This window comes from Rhea pennata, chromosome 2, assembly GCF_028389875.1.
Source record: "Rhea pennata isolate bPtePen1 chromosome 2, bPtePen1.pri, whole genome shotgun sequence".
In the NCBI taxonomy this organism is placed as follows: domain Eukaryota; kingdom Metazoa; phylum Chordata; class Aves; order Rheiformes; family Rheidae; genus Rhea; species Rhea pennata.
The window spans coordinates 150,682,028-150,696,330 of record NC_084664.1 but is presented as its reverse complement, the minus strand read 5'-3'; the positions used below and the strand labels follow the sequence as shown (position 1 = coordinate 150,696,330).

Genomic DNA, 14,303 nt, shown 5'->3' with positions numbered 1-14,303 from the left:
TTTTATGTCAAAGAAAATCACCACTCATGAGATGCAAAGATATTTACTTTGCTCATAGTCATAAGCAAGCATATAGCCTTCAAATGGTGGCATTATGACAATTCATGCTGCCACGTGATCAAGAAATGTTCAAGAGTGTCTCAGTATGGCAGCAATGACAGTATTTAAAAAACAAAACATGTCAATGTAGACCATGAATCTGTCTTAAGGCAATAGTCTTTTGCTGCCAGAAGAATCTAGCCATGCTCATGTACTGTATGAATTGGATTGATACTCAAGACCAGTGACCTGAAGAGCTGAAATGCAGTCTGAAGAGAATGAAAAATAGTTCATTCAGCTGAGCTTTTATTGATCAGCCATTCAAATATGGAAATAGCAGTTTCCTGCTTCTCTTTGAACAGCTTTCACAAAAAATAGTCAATGCCTGCGGGAAAGCTACTAAGAATATGAAGAACCCAGATAAGAGGGCTGTCAGCTGGCAATGCTTCAGACTTACCATGAATTATACATATTTCCTGTACAGAGATATGAGGATAAGCATCTTATAAATCTAGAGTTATGAATCTAAATAGTCTTGATATTAGGAGCTGGATCATTTCATGACAAAATTGAAACTTTTATTTAGGTCTAAGACTGGCCAAGTCTCTTTTTTTACCCTATACCAACCATAAAGCTCTCTTTTTCTGAACTACAGGAGAATCTTTCTTTAGGTATCTGTGCCAACACAGAATCTACTTTTCAACAAAACAAATGCACTCAGAGTTCCCAAAGATGGACAGGGAGGGAGCCTGTGGATAACAGAAAGGCAATCTGTCTAATCTCCAGCCTTTGTCTGTCATGGAACACTGTATGAGGGGTAATGCACAGCCACATCCACTTATATGATGCTAAGGTATTGTTAGATAGAGAAAAAGCAGCAGAGTTAGGACTAGGAGCCAGGACGTAAGTGCAGTCCATGGGTAAGAATGGAGAGAGGCCATAATTTCTAATAGTAAGCCTTTTCTTTTCTGACAAAGCAAGAATAGAGTTTATCTGGCATACAGAAGTTGAAAAAGGTATTCAGCAACCTCAGTGTTAATACAAAATCTCAAAACAAAATTATTTACAGTTTTACAGACATCCAAAACAGGGCAGTTATGAAATAAATACAGAAGACCCATCTTATGCTAAGATCAAATCAAAAAAAAAATCTTTCTCTATGTATTCAGCTGACCTAATGAGGATGTTTTCTTCATCTCTCTTTCCTGATTTCACTTAAATCTGTGATTCCTGCTCTCAGGGTCACCCTGCATTATTTAAACAGACTGCTTTCCCATTTCAAGCCTTTATAGCCATTTTTGGGTCTTCAGTTTCATCTACATTCAAACTTCATTTCTCCCAAGAGCATATTTATCTCTTATTCAGACAATTGTGACACTTTTACAACTAAACTAACACCCATTTATCCCCTTCAGAAATGTAAATCTTGCAAAGTATCATCCCTCGAACTTACTAGCCTGTTCTTCCTCCTTCACTCAAAGAGTAAACACTGCCTTCTCCCATCCCTTCCATTCTCAAGTGGCCAACACTAACCAATAGTATTAGAAAAATAATTCATATAAACATCTAAGAAGTAGAAATAGCCCAGTGTTCAGTCAGCCTGACAGATTTACAATAGTATTTCAATAGATTTGGGGCAAAGTAACTCTCTATCTTTCTTACTCAGAGCCTATTTTCAAAGGACCTTGTAGCGACAGTGATGATGATGGTGTTACAGAACCCAATGCTGCACACACAGCTGCAACCATATACTTGATGTAGTTTGGAGTCCACAGTGTATCAAGGCAGTAAAGTTTTATACTCAAAGTGACCAAAGAGGTCTGATAATCATCCTGATCCCATATAGCTGACACAGGAATGCAGTCTCATGTCCCAGCTATTGGGAGTTTATGGCCATAATCTCTAAACTTGCTTTGGCTGGTCTTCTCCAAAGCAGTAACCAAAACAATGGCAAAGGAAAGACTTTAAGGACTCTACCTATCTCAGTACTAGTTCCTATTAGGTTTTTTTAGCTACGGGAGGCAGGAAACAGGTATCTGCCAAAAAGTCCTGGCTAGGTCCATAAAAGCATTGTGGTTGAAATAGGAAATCCAACCTGCAAATACTGGTTAAAAGACATAAAGTTATGAGAAGGCTTAGCTATGCCCTGCAGAGATATTCATAGGGTGATCTCCTGGAATAAGCACTGATCATCCACAGCACACTGAAATTGAACAAAAAAAAAATCATCCGAGAGTTCCCCTGCAACAGAATTCTCCTGGAAATCTTCCACTAACTAACAAGGAATTCCTACTGTACAAAGCTCTGCACAGTAGCAGACAGGTTTACAGACTAGCCTGGAAAGCTAAGGAGTGACTCATCAAATTCTACCTTCTGAGAAGCAAAGAAACCAACACAGCTTGGATGGGATATCCTACACTCATGTGCCAGAGATGGCAGTGGTATAGCCTGATAAGACTACTTCTGCTCCTCTTTTTAAACAGATGTTCTCATCACCTAGAGTTGAGGAAAGAGAGGACAGTTTATTTTGATGTCAAATCTCCATGCCAGACAGAAGGAAAAATGAAGCCAACTCCTGCATGGCATTAGGAAAAAAAAATCACCATCAAAAACACCTCACTTGCTCGTCAGGAATGGGGGCCTGCAGATAGGACTGCTGGGCAGGTACCAAATAGAACCCAGAGCAGGTATCTTTTAACACTGCATGAAGATGGTGCTTTGACTGGTGGTGACACCACCGACACACCAGACTGGCTACTGGGGGACCAGTGTGAGTTCTGTTGGCAAAACATCTGGTCAGCTGCTGCTTTCAGCAGTGGTAGATGAGATGAGATGCACCACGGATCCTCAACTTGGGCCATGGTTGGGTAAAGTAAAGCTTTAGAAGTGAGCCATAAGCCAAAGTGCTAGAGTCTAAAACCAGATGAGCCTATAAAATTCCTCCTGGGGCTGAATAGCCTCAGAGTAATAAGCAGAGTGTGGTAAGGGGAGCATAATCATAAATGCCTATCAAATCTTTGTGGTGGTCCAAAAGGTTCTCAGAATGCTGCAGCATGGTCCAAGCATTCTACAATCTTCTAAAAGGGGACACTGAGATCTGCGGTTATCCCTCTGAAAGGAGCACAGAAAGCAGATTTTGTTTTTGTTTTTGACATGGCCTTTCAATACCAGCAAATGCTGCAGTAACCACATAAACACCACACACACACATCAGCTACTCACATTCAGGTCAGTCACAGGAATGCAATCACTGCATGCCACTCAGTGTTGAAATGTAATTTTGGAGAACTAAAATCCTCATCAAGACAGTAAGCATAGAACTTAAATGTGAACTGAAAAAAAAAAAAAGCAGTCTGAAGCACTGTAACAGGCTACATGGAGCCTATATCATTAGCTGGGGGTATTTAAATGGCAGCAAACAGGCATCCTGCTGCATATCTGAGAAGATGATGCATCCATACACCCTCTACAGACATTGCAGAGATGAAAAGTTCAAGTCTCAGTATGATGTATACATGCCTTTTAGGGAAATGTAGACAGTAGCCTATCTTTTAAACAAATGCATTCAACAGCTCCAAACTTCTTTTTAGTTTGATACACTCTGTTTACTTTTCACATACGCAACACATGAACCCTATTATACGGAAGTACTCCACAATGTTTAAACTGCTTGCTCACATCTCCAAGGTAAGAAACGCATCTGCCTCAACTAAAAACTAATAGCTGTGGTTATGTCTACAGTTGGTAAGGCAGGATAGAGCAGAAAGCCTGGAGCTATCTAGTTCTGAACAGACTAGTATATTCCCTAGGCACAGTGCTGTGTTGGATGATGCAAGTGCACTGCTATCAGTTTTGTAATTTGGTTGCCTCTAGTTCAAGAAACCCTTTAATATTACTCTACGCAGTGTAGGAATCACAAAAAAGACAAGCAGAATCAAAATCAAAAATCACTCATCAGCAACTGCTAGTCATGGCATTATCAAAAGTCACAAGATACCTGGTGACCTGCCATTTTTGTGCTTTAACTACTGTCCAGGCTCAGTGTTATTCACAAGTCAAGTAGTTCAATGTTTGGCTTTTGTATAAATCTGATACAGGTGTAGAAACTATACATTTCTCTGGTAACACCTCTCCTATTACTAGATCATCACCCCGCTGGGACAGGCAAGGAAAAAAAAATCTAAAAAAACCATACTTCTCTATATTGCTCTGACTGATGCTGGCCAGACATTGTATAGAATGGGATAAATATCTTCTTAGGAACAAGAAAGCAAGCTTGAACCTAAGCTAGTAATTAGGTATTCACAGAACAGGTTATTCCAGGATGGGAGATTGTATTTTACCTTTAAGTGAAATTCTATTACAGGAATCAAAATGATAAGCACAGATTCTAGGATTAATCCTAGAATCACAAAAAAGGCAAAAAAATCTCACAAAACTTAAGACTCTAGGAAAAGAGCAAAAAGAAGCGAAGATACAGGGAATAGAAGACTGAGGGAAGACAAGATGTGATCCACATCAAAATCCAAAGACAAGAAACACAGTCCATGAGCAACAGTTTTATTATGCACTGAAGAAATGGAATCTCCTTTCTTCCACCTGCTGTGGTTATTCTGGAATATTCATTTACTGTTTTACAATAAACCATACTTCTGCTATGTTGGTTCAGGCACTTAATCCAGTTTCAGAGGCAGATGTGTATTGCATTTGTGATAATACTAGCAGACATAAAGTACATTAGGTTATGTGACGAAAAGCTCCTCTCTGCACACACAAAGGAGCAGAGAAGAACACTGGCAAGTGGGGGAACCTGAATAACAGCCTGGCCTGGCTGCTCCATGGGCCATCACAGGAGAGCAATCAATCCATGGTCGGGGTGAAACCCATGATGGTCAACCAAAAGGCTCTCTGGAGCACCTTTTGGACTAAGGTGGGTTACTGCCTATGGGGTAACGGGACTTATCATGGGATGCAGGGCAAGAGTTCTGAGGGATTGTACAAGACTTACTATGGGATATTTAGGGGAGTAACCAAAGGCAGGGAAAGCAAGGCATCAGGATGGTTTGGAGAGGAACACACATGGGAAATTAGAAGGATATGGTTACAGAAAGGTTTAAAAAGGGCCAATCACATGTACATAGGTGGCTAGTTTGACCAGCCAAGCCCTGTGTCTGATCAGCAGTCTGTCCTGTCTTCTCATCAAACTCCACTTCTATTTTCCTAGGTGATAGGATCTCTATTCTATGTGCCTATGTGTGTGTGGAGGTCTACATGCCAACAACTGGAGTAAGTATCACAGGCCACAGGGCCTACACCTCTGTGGTGCCAGCAAATGGAGAGCTGAGTGGAGAGAGACTGGACTGAGTGAGCCCCCAGCAGGGACTGGACCATAGGTAACAAGGCCACATATCCTTGCTGCCTGCAACTTGAGCAAGTCAGGATGCGTGTGCCAGTGTGTGATGGCTAACAAATATCAAGCCAGATCAGCTGGTGAATAAACAGGTTGGGAACCAGGTATTGAAGCCACCATAGGTTTGGGCCAGATATGTATGTATCTCTGTGAGTGAGACAAGGGCAGGAGATGGCTTCTGGAGGGACCATGAAGTCCAGGACAACTACTCATGAGATCATAAGGTCTAGGAGTCAACTGAGACAGTTGATCTGTTTGCATGTGTGTGTGTGTCTGTGCGTGAGGCAACTGGAGACAAGGGGATCCAAGGGGCTGTTACTGGGTAGACAGAACATCTAAGCCCAGTTACTGGAGGGGTCCATATTGTGTGTGTCTGTGCATGTTTTGGTGTGTTTAAATGAGTCTGTGGAATAGGAACTGCAGTGGGGTTGTGGGCTTCAAGGCTCACTTGTCCAGGTGCCAGTAGCTGGGGAGAGTGAGGAGCCAAGACCAGTTAGTGGCAATCTGCATTGTGTATGTATATGCATATATTTCCAAATAATGGGCTTATATCCCGATCAGACAGAAAGGGGAACAGGATGAGACCTTCGGTGCTGCTGGCATCTACATGAATGCTGAGTGTTTCTGTCTGTAATGATCTCTGTCACCATAATTCTGTCGTATACATGGTTTTGTGTGTGTGCCTATAGGACATGCTCAGCCTTGCTGCTAGCTGGATCTTAGGGCATGGAGCTGCAGCATCCTTCCTTCTCATGGGCTACTGGATTTGGCTATCCCTAACGCGATATACAAAATAAATCACACCAGCAGTGGGAGAGCCAAGTAGTTTTCAATAAACTGATAGGTCTTTCTTTTTAATTTCAGATTGTAGAAATAGGTTAATGTGCAACAATCTGAAAAGGTAAGGACTGTTCAGGAAGAACATAATAGGACTAGGGAAAAATGTCCACACATAAAACAGCTATGATCTCCTTCTCCTTGCTCATAACGTAAGAGCCAAAGAGCCCTCCAGAGAGCTCAGGGAAACATCATTAATAAAGCTAATTACAGGTTGCATAAAGACATAGCTAATGAATTCCATACTCTAAGAGTTGAGTAAGTAATAAAAAAATAGAAGAATGTCATGACCAGAACCAACATCTGCAGTTACATTAGCCAGGATGAAGTAAGCAAAACTATGAAACATAGTGAATACAGCAGAAGTTCAGAAGGTGTTCATTCCTGTGGCTCAGTCAAATACTTCATAGCACTCATTTCACACTGTCTAGTAACACTTACTGAAGCATTTGACATTAACTAAGCAGATGAGCTAATAGATTAGATGATTAGTGACTTCTGTTGAATAGTATCTTAATAAACCACTGTGAGGATTCTTCCTCTAACCTACCGCCATTCAACAACAACGGAGTAAATGTCAAAGCTTTTTTGTATCAAAGCTGATAGCAGTAGCAGGAAAAGATACACCTCTGACCACAGGACTAAGAAAGTAAATCAGTGTATTTTTCAGGTTTACAGTATCTCTGTTTTTAGCACTATCCAAAATCACCAAAGTGACTCACTGCAAGAGCTATTATAATACAAACTCCGTATTTGTATGTCATGTCATGTTATCCTTCAAAATGACTTTTGTGTTATCCATAGTATGTGTAGCACTAGAAGATAAAAAGTATTATGAAAGAAAAACATTCAGAGCAATGACAAAACCACACACAGAGAAAAAGATATGATTACTTTTCCTCTAAATGTAATTTTGCTTTTAAGGATTGTAGAAAGCAGGCAAACACCAGTTCGAGGACAAAAAAAATCTAAAGCTATCTCATTGTAAAACAGATGAACTTTGGACATATCTACACAGTTTTTGCAGGCAGCTGAGAACTTCTACACATAGACCATGAAGCTAACAAAGGCTACATGTTATAGCAAAGGCTACAAAAGATCAAGCACCAAAGAGGCACTGTTTTTGCACATTTCAGAGCATGGACAGAACATACTCACCTGAAAGAGACTGCAAGCGTACTTACCAGCTAAGTATTAATAGGAGTAAATATCATATAAGACACATTAAGATGCAGAGAGAAAGTCTCTTCCCAAGAGACTTTATGATGCTTTACAAATCCCCAAAGCACTAAGGATTGGAATTCAGAACAATAGAACCAAAATATCTTCTCTGTGAAGGTCTGAGCAGTGAAGACAATAAAGATGAGGGTAGGACCAGCATAGTTCAGAGGGAATGCTCTGAATGGTGAGAAGCCATTCTCCAGTGCATGCGCAAAACCTTGATCTGGATTACTAATAATATTAAAATTTTTAAAAGGAAACATATTTGTTTATCTAGATGGCTTATCCAAGTTGCTTTTATCTCTTCCTCACAAACGTTTATATTTAATGTATAAATTTATGAATATCTATCAAAACACATGATCAACAGATTAACTATAAAACTTTCCCCAACTTCTATCTGCTTGTTAATCTTCCATGATGAAAACTCATATCTAGCTTTTATTCTTAGTTCATTTATCCTAGAGCTTCCCCCCTGTATCCTCTCTGACCAGGGAACTGAGGGGCAATATTCTTTCTCTTAGGAAACTGGCCCCATTCTCGCCCAGGCAGCTTTGGTGAATTTCAGTTTGGTTTCCAGGACGTGCTAGAGAAGACTCCATCAGCAGGAAGCATCTATGGAATTTTAAATGCCCATGTTTTAGCCATTTTTTACCAAGTGTGGGAGCTGCAGTTTTCCCAGGATTTCTAACTAGGCCACACTTTGGTGGATTTTTACAGGAATCAGTAAAAAATGCACCTGTCCTTAAAACTGGTGTCAGGGATGAAAGACAATTTTTAGATGGTCAAGTCAAACTAACCAGCACATAATGCAACATATGATGAAGACCACTGACCTCACTAACAAGTCATATTTACTGTATGAATATATTATTTGCACTGTATGATGAGAAAGTAACTGTTACATTGCATCATATATAAAGCACTTCAGAGCACTCCACAGGAGCTTATTTCTCATTGTTTTAACAGTCTACAATTTGTAGAAGAAGACTTTCATTGTGCAAAAACTTCATTCTGTAGAGCAATCTGGTCTGTAATGCTCTATGCTATCCTAAGTTATCTGGACTTCAGACATGTGCATAGGAATTTTCTGAAAAGAATAGATTTAAGAACTTGTATATATATTTTTTTTTTTACTCTGTTAGGACATTAATAGAATGCCTCTCAACTAAAACCTCCCAAAATAATTTCTGCAAGCAAGAAAATAAAATTGGCTCTCAGTGTTTTGTGGTTTTTTTTCACTGAGATGGGTACCTAGAATTATTTAAGACATACACAGAAATACTCTGAAGAGAACTTGCCACGAGATACAGTTAAAATGCTGTGAATTCTCCCCTCTCCAAAGGGATCTGATCAGAGAATCACTTGTAGAAGCTCTTTGAAAAGCTGTAAAACATCTGAGAAGGCAGAGAATGTATTAACCCCTTTCACTGTACAGAAAGGAGCTTTGTACATGAGGGAGCTGGAGAAGTGCCAGGGTACAAGTGCCCCAATATCAGAGCGTGCTGAAAGAAGCTGAGTCTGTGAACTTTATCTGAATAGAGAGAAAGAGAAAAGGCTCCTGACATCATTAATATGAATGTGTGACAGTGATAAATCATGAAGCTCAAATCTGACAGGTTCTGAAACATACAGAAAGAAGATTCAAGACTCGAAAGTGCCTTTGCAGAAGAATTAGAAAAGGTTTCTAGAAATCAAATATAAAGTGAACATTTGATGGATGAGTGCTAGAACTTTAAAGCTGAATTGATCTGGCACAATATTACTGGATATACACTGGAGGTTTGTTTAGACAGGAGAATAGTATTTGGTGCAGGGTTTTAAAACTACTTGAGTTGGCAGAACACAATAGATGGAAAATTTTAATTTACATTACTGAAGCTGCTGGAGGATCAGCAAGTCACTCAGAACATTGACAAGTAAATCCAAGTATCAGTAATTTAGAGACAAAATAAAAAGGTAGATTTGGGGTCTTAGGAAGAGACGCCTACACCCCCCCAGCTTCTGGAGCCTCAAATACTCAATAATAAAATAGAGGACAGCACTGCAAAAACAATCCTCCAAAACGTGGAGAAAAAGAAGAGTAAGAAGCTTTGAAACTATCTGGAATCATTAATGTAGGTATCTGTCTTGTACTTCTTACTGAAGAACACAATTTCTGTGAATACAAGGATTATGGTAAAATCTTTGTCCCACTGAAATTGTTGGGTATTTTCCTGTTTTCTATTATGTGATCTTTAATAAGTGTACTAGCTAAGTATTCACGAATACCAAATTCCAATGATTATACAGCTTTTGTGCCTTTCAGCAACATCAGCAGGATACAGACAGTAGTTAGCATAATGCACAAACAAGATCTTGCAATATTTAGAGTCTAAACCCTTTTTCATACATTTTGACAAGTGCATTATTGCACTTTAATAGTTTTGTCCCAAACTTGTCCCAAAACACTGAATTGGGATTATCTGGGGTACTATATGCAAAATCTGCTTTAATATTCACATTGAAGAATTCTGCCAAACAATTCTCCATATAGAGAACGACTAATGACCTCTGCCTGTATAAGGCTTGCAAAGACTCTACAGTGTCTTCTTGTACAAACATCCTTATGTAAGAGCTGGGGCAGATGTCCATAGAAGCCATCTTCTTTCCTCAAAAATTGGCTCCAAAACTTGCAGAAATGGTGAAAAGGGCTTTTGCTATTCTTTCAGTCAAGACCAAAAGCAGAAACCATAACCATTTCCTGGCAATACCAATATGGAAATTGGTTGTATAAATTTGTTTTACATACAAAAATCGCCCTTGTTTTCAAATAGCATATTGTATTACCAAATGCATTCTTTTGTGCTTTTAACTCCTGAAGTCTCATTAACTAGATCAAGGATATAACACAGCCACAGAATATCAGGGCTGCTTTTAAACCCATCAAATTTAGCCAAACGCTAACTTGTTATGAAACCAATTAATTGCTGGCCTGAATTCATTTGATCATACTCAAATCATTTCCTGTCAAACATCTGCAGAGGATCAAGTTATTCTTCGTGGCTTTGTCATAAAATTTTGCTTTTAATTCTTTAATTCATTTCTTTCACAGCCTCTTCTTGAATTTCTTTTGATTCAATTTCAGTTTGAGGGGGAAAGTCTTTAGATATGATACTAGAAAAGTTTTGGAACATTTATTTTTTCTGTATCAATTCTTAATTCACTCCTATCCCAGCTATGCATTTTTTGCTGATGCTGTTATTTTTACATTACTTTTGTGTTTGGACTCCCACTCTACTCACAGTGAAGTCATTCAGTTGGAATCTCTATCACTTTCAATAGTCATTATAATGTGCAAAAGGAGAAAGTAAGAAATAGCCAGACAATAGGAAAAAGTTCATTATATTACAATATAACTGGATTGAGATCAGGGATAAACAAAAGCAAGATTTCATAAAAATTAGAAAAACTTTTTTCATTTTTGGTCAGTTTTGCTGGTTGAGAAATTTGTAAGTTTTGTCTTTCTTTCAGATGTATACAACATTTTTTTAGTACAAGATGCTATAGAACATGTAAGACAAAATCTTTTCACAAGTATTAGATGAAAATGTACTTTGCTCCAATACATAAGAATTCCAATATCTTTCTACAACCAATGAGGTTCCGACAACTGAAAAGTTGGGGGGGGGTGAGTTTTAGACTTTCCAAGTAAATAAGAATCCTAAAAAGGAAGAGACTGCAGATCCAGTTTTCCCTTGCCAACTACATTTTTGCCCCTACTCAATGGAGAAAACATAAATCCTCTCCCACGGTCTGGCAGACACTTTCCTCTGTCTGCATTTAATCAACATTTTCCTAATACAGGACCCGCTTTCCCCTCCCTGAACTTTTATCACTTGTCCCTTTTTAAGAAAAAAATCACATTTTCGTTCTTCAGCTCTCTCGTTTCTTCAGACTTGGTCTTCTTCTAGAAGGAAGACGAAAGAAAGATCACCTATTCATTACACCATCCTATCTTAGCAGATGTAACTTGCTTCTTTAAGTGTAGTACAAAGTACCTAACATTTTCCCTGATGTACACAATGTGAAGAATTAAAGGGTGCTTTGGCTTAAACAATGCTGTATGGAACACACTTGCATATCGTTAATAAATACAACATGACACAAATACTCATGGCACAACAAAAAAGACCCACTGAAGACAGAAACATTTTAATGGGCTTCAAGAAGCTTAGGATGAGGTTTCTGATACTTCTCTGTATTGCATTACTGTGATACAGAGCTAAAAGGCAGTGGCGAAATAAGAGACTTGAATTTGTTCAATTTATTTACAGGGAGACTATTTAAGGTCATATCAAGCTATTCCTGTCTCTGTTTGTTCTGTAAATCATAAATAACTACTGAAAGGAATAATTACTGTTAAGGTTACTCCACAAAGGAGATGGTACCTGAATTTTAGAATAACAGGGAACAGTTACATATTAAGTGTAAAATGGATTTTACTCCCTATACTAGATGTGCTTCTCATGACAAGCAATGTGACATCTCACCAGAAGACTCTTTGCAAATGAATAAAATTGACTCCTTTCTTCCCTCCAAATACGTTCAGATGTTTTCGTATATATGGCCCACATTAGTACCAAGATATCAAGTTATTATGTGCAGAATTACACAATAATACTAATTTGATTTCAGGTGTCATTTAATACTGGATGTCTGGCTTGCAGTCAATATGATATGACATTATTATTACATATGAATACACTAGATTTTTTCAGTATTCAAAAAGAATCAGGTGGGACTATCCAGGCAAATGATTTTTTATGCAAAGACTGCTTTTATGTTCTCCATTGTGGTATTTAATGCCTACTGTCTAAAGTGAAAAGCAAGACACAGAACTAAAGCAACCCCTCTTTTGCAGCAACTCTCCAATATTCCTGAAAATTTTGATTTGCCTTTGTGTTTAATTGCTCAGAATTATAATAACCTCGGAACCAGACTTAAAGTACAGATTTAAAGAAAATCTATATAATGGCAAGGTTAAATAAAGAAGCTAATTGATCTGACCTTCTGGGGCTGGTTTACTCGCATTTGTTTTTTCCGGATCCTTCACTTTGGATTTAGTTGTTTCTTTTCTTCTTTCTATATCTTTAACTAGAAAAGTAAGGGGAAAAAAATCAATCAAACCAGAAAGAGCAGTCAGATGCACATTATTTTTCTCTTCCAGACAGAGAAGACATTTCATGCAATATCTGGCAATATGTTTAGGTACCAAGTGACTGTTACTCAGCTTTCCCTCCTCCCATTTGGGTTTATTCTTTTTACAAATCTGCCCATAACTTATCATCATTAAAGTTCTCAAAAGTGACTCTCCTCACACAGGAGAGGCCAAATGCAGTGACATCAGTATCTAAGCCCATGCTGACAAGAGCCAGCACTGGAAATACAGCCCAGAAAGTTGGAAAAGCTATCTGGGGAAAGTCAGGCATTCCAGGGTTCCACTCCAAGTCATCCAACACAAAAGCACATAAGCCAGCTGTTATATTATGCTCCTTAAAGATTCAGCTTAGATCCCATGCCCAAATCTGTGTTCAGGGCACCAAACACTTCAGTGAGAATAAAGCTGCTCCTGAGCTCAGAATTCAACAGTTTCCTGTCCCACTAGTGGGTGGGATAGCTCCCTTATTTTGATCCAGAGCTGATGTAACAGCTAAGCAGAACTCAGCCTGATTAGCAATTCCTCATATTACATTTGTAGCCAATATCACATCATAATCTGAAAGATTCTGGCAAAATCATTGCTGAAGTCATATATTTTTCTAAAAAAATCTTCCAGAGTTTCATTAGAAAGTTAATTGATGTCAACACCTCAGCTGTCTACAATGGCCAGGAACAGCTTAAAAACTAAACAGAGGAGATCTCTCACAAAAAATAAAATTCTACTCTAGCTAAGATCAGTCTGAAAATGCTCATAGGAGACAGGTTGCTCACATCCCTACGGAGATATTTTGGATTTGGGAAAGCTATTTCTAACTGTCAAAATTTGAAGAACAGATAATAACAACAGGTTTATTCACCTATTTGCACAGATGATTAACTTATCGACTGTATTTTTTATGGCTGCATTTTAAAACGACAAAATTCTCTAGTGATCTTTGCTAATTGCATAAGTGTTATCATGTAAGACAGCTTACAAGCAGTACTAGAATAAGAATGTATATCTGAGCAATATATAAGAGCAATAGTCTCTTAACAATAAAATTTTATTGTAGGTTTGAGAAGTTCCTTTGTACATCAATTACAATTCAGCAGCATTAAAAACACACTTTCAAAGCACTAGAACCCAGGATATTATCAAAGCTTTGGGTTTGTTTGACCTTTTAACAACTTAAAAATTAGTGACTACTTTGTCAGAAGAGGGAGAAAAGAATTATAAAAATACAGGATAAGAAAAAGAAATCTTTGCATACATGCTGTATCTAATTTTACTCACACAGGTTATTATACGGTCAAATGGAACTCCAGTCTCATTAAGTGTTACATGTTTTCATTGGCAGCAAAAAAGAACGTAATTAAACAACACATAACCTCTGCATTCTTAAATCAAGCTGCCAACTCTGCTTTTCTTAAGGAATAGAACTAGTTTAAAAAAATATACATCTAACATTACAGAATTTGGTGCAGTTGTTCTGTAGGCTGCTCTTAAAGCTCAAGTAATCTGTGGTTTTGTGGTTTCCTATGCAGAGCGGTACTTAAAGTAGTAAACACACAGTTGCAGTGGTGAAAACCTAGAAGGACTTTGACACATACCATA

At 38.3% G+C, this 14,303-nt stretch overlaps 1 protein-coding gene across 5 annotated transcripts in view; it reads right to left on the bottom strand.

Moving 5' to 3' along the window:
• Nucleotides 1-14,303, bottom strand: part of COL14A1 (collagen type XIV alpha 1 chain) — a 134,378-nt gene that overhangs the window by 104,591 nt on the left and 15,484 nt on the right. For all 5 annotated transcript variants that reach the window (XM_062570575.1, XM_062570577.1, XM_062570576.1 and 2 more), the window contains exon 5: nucleotides 12,557-12,643. In XM_062570575.1, the coding sequence (XP_062426559.1) occupies nucleotides 12,557-12,643 (87 nt within the window). The remainder of the gene's footprint in view (nucleotides 1-12,556; nucleotides 12,644-14,303) is intronic.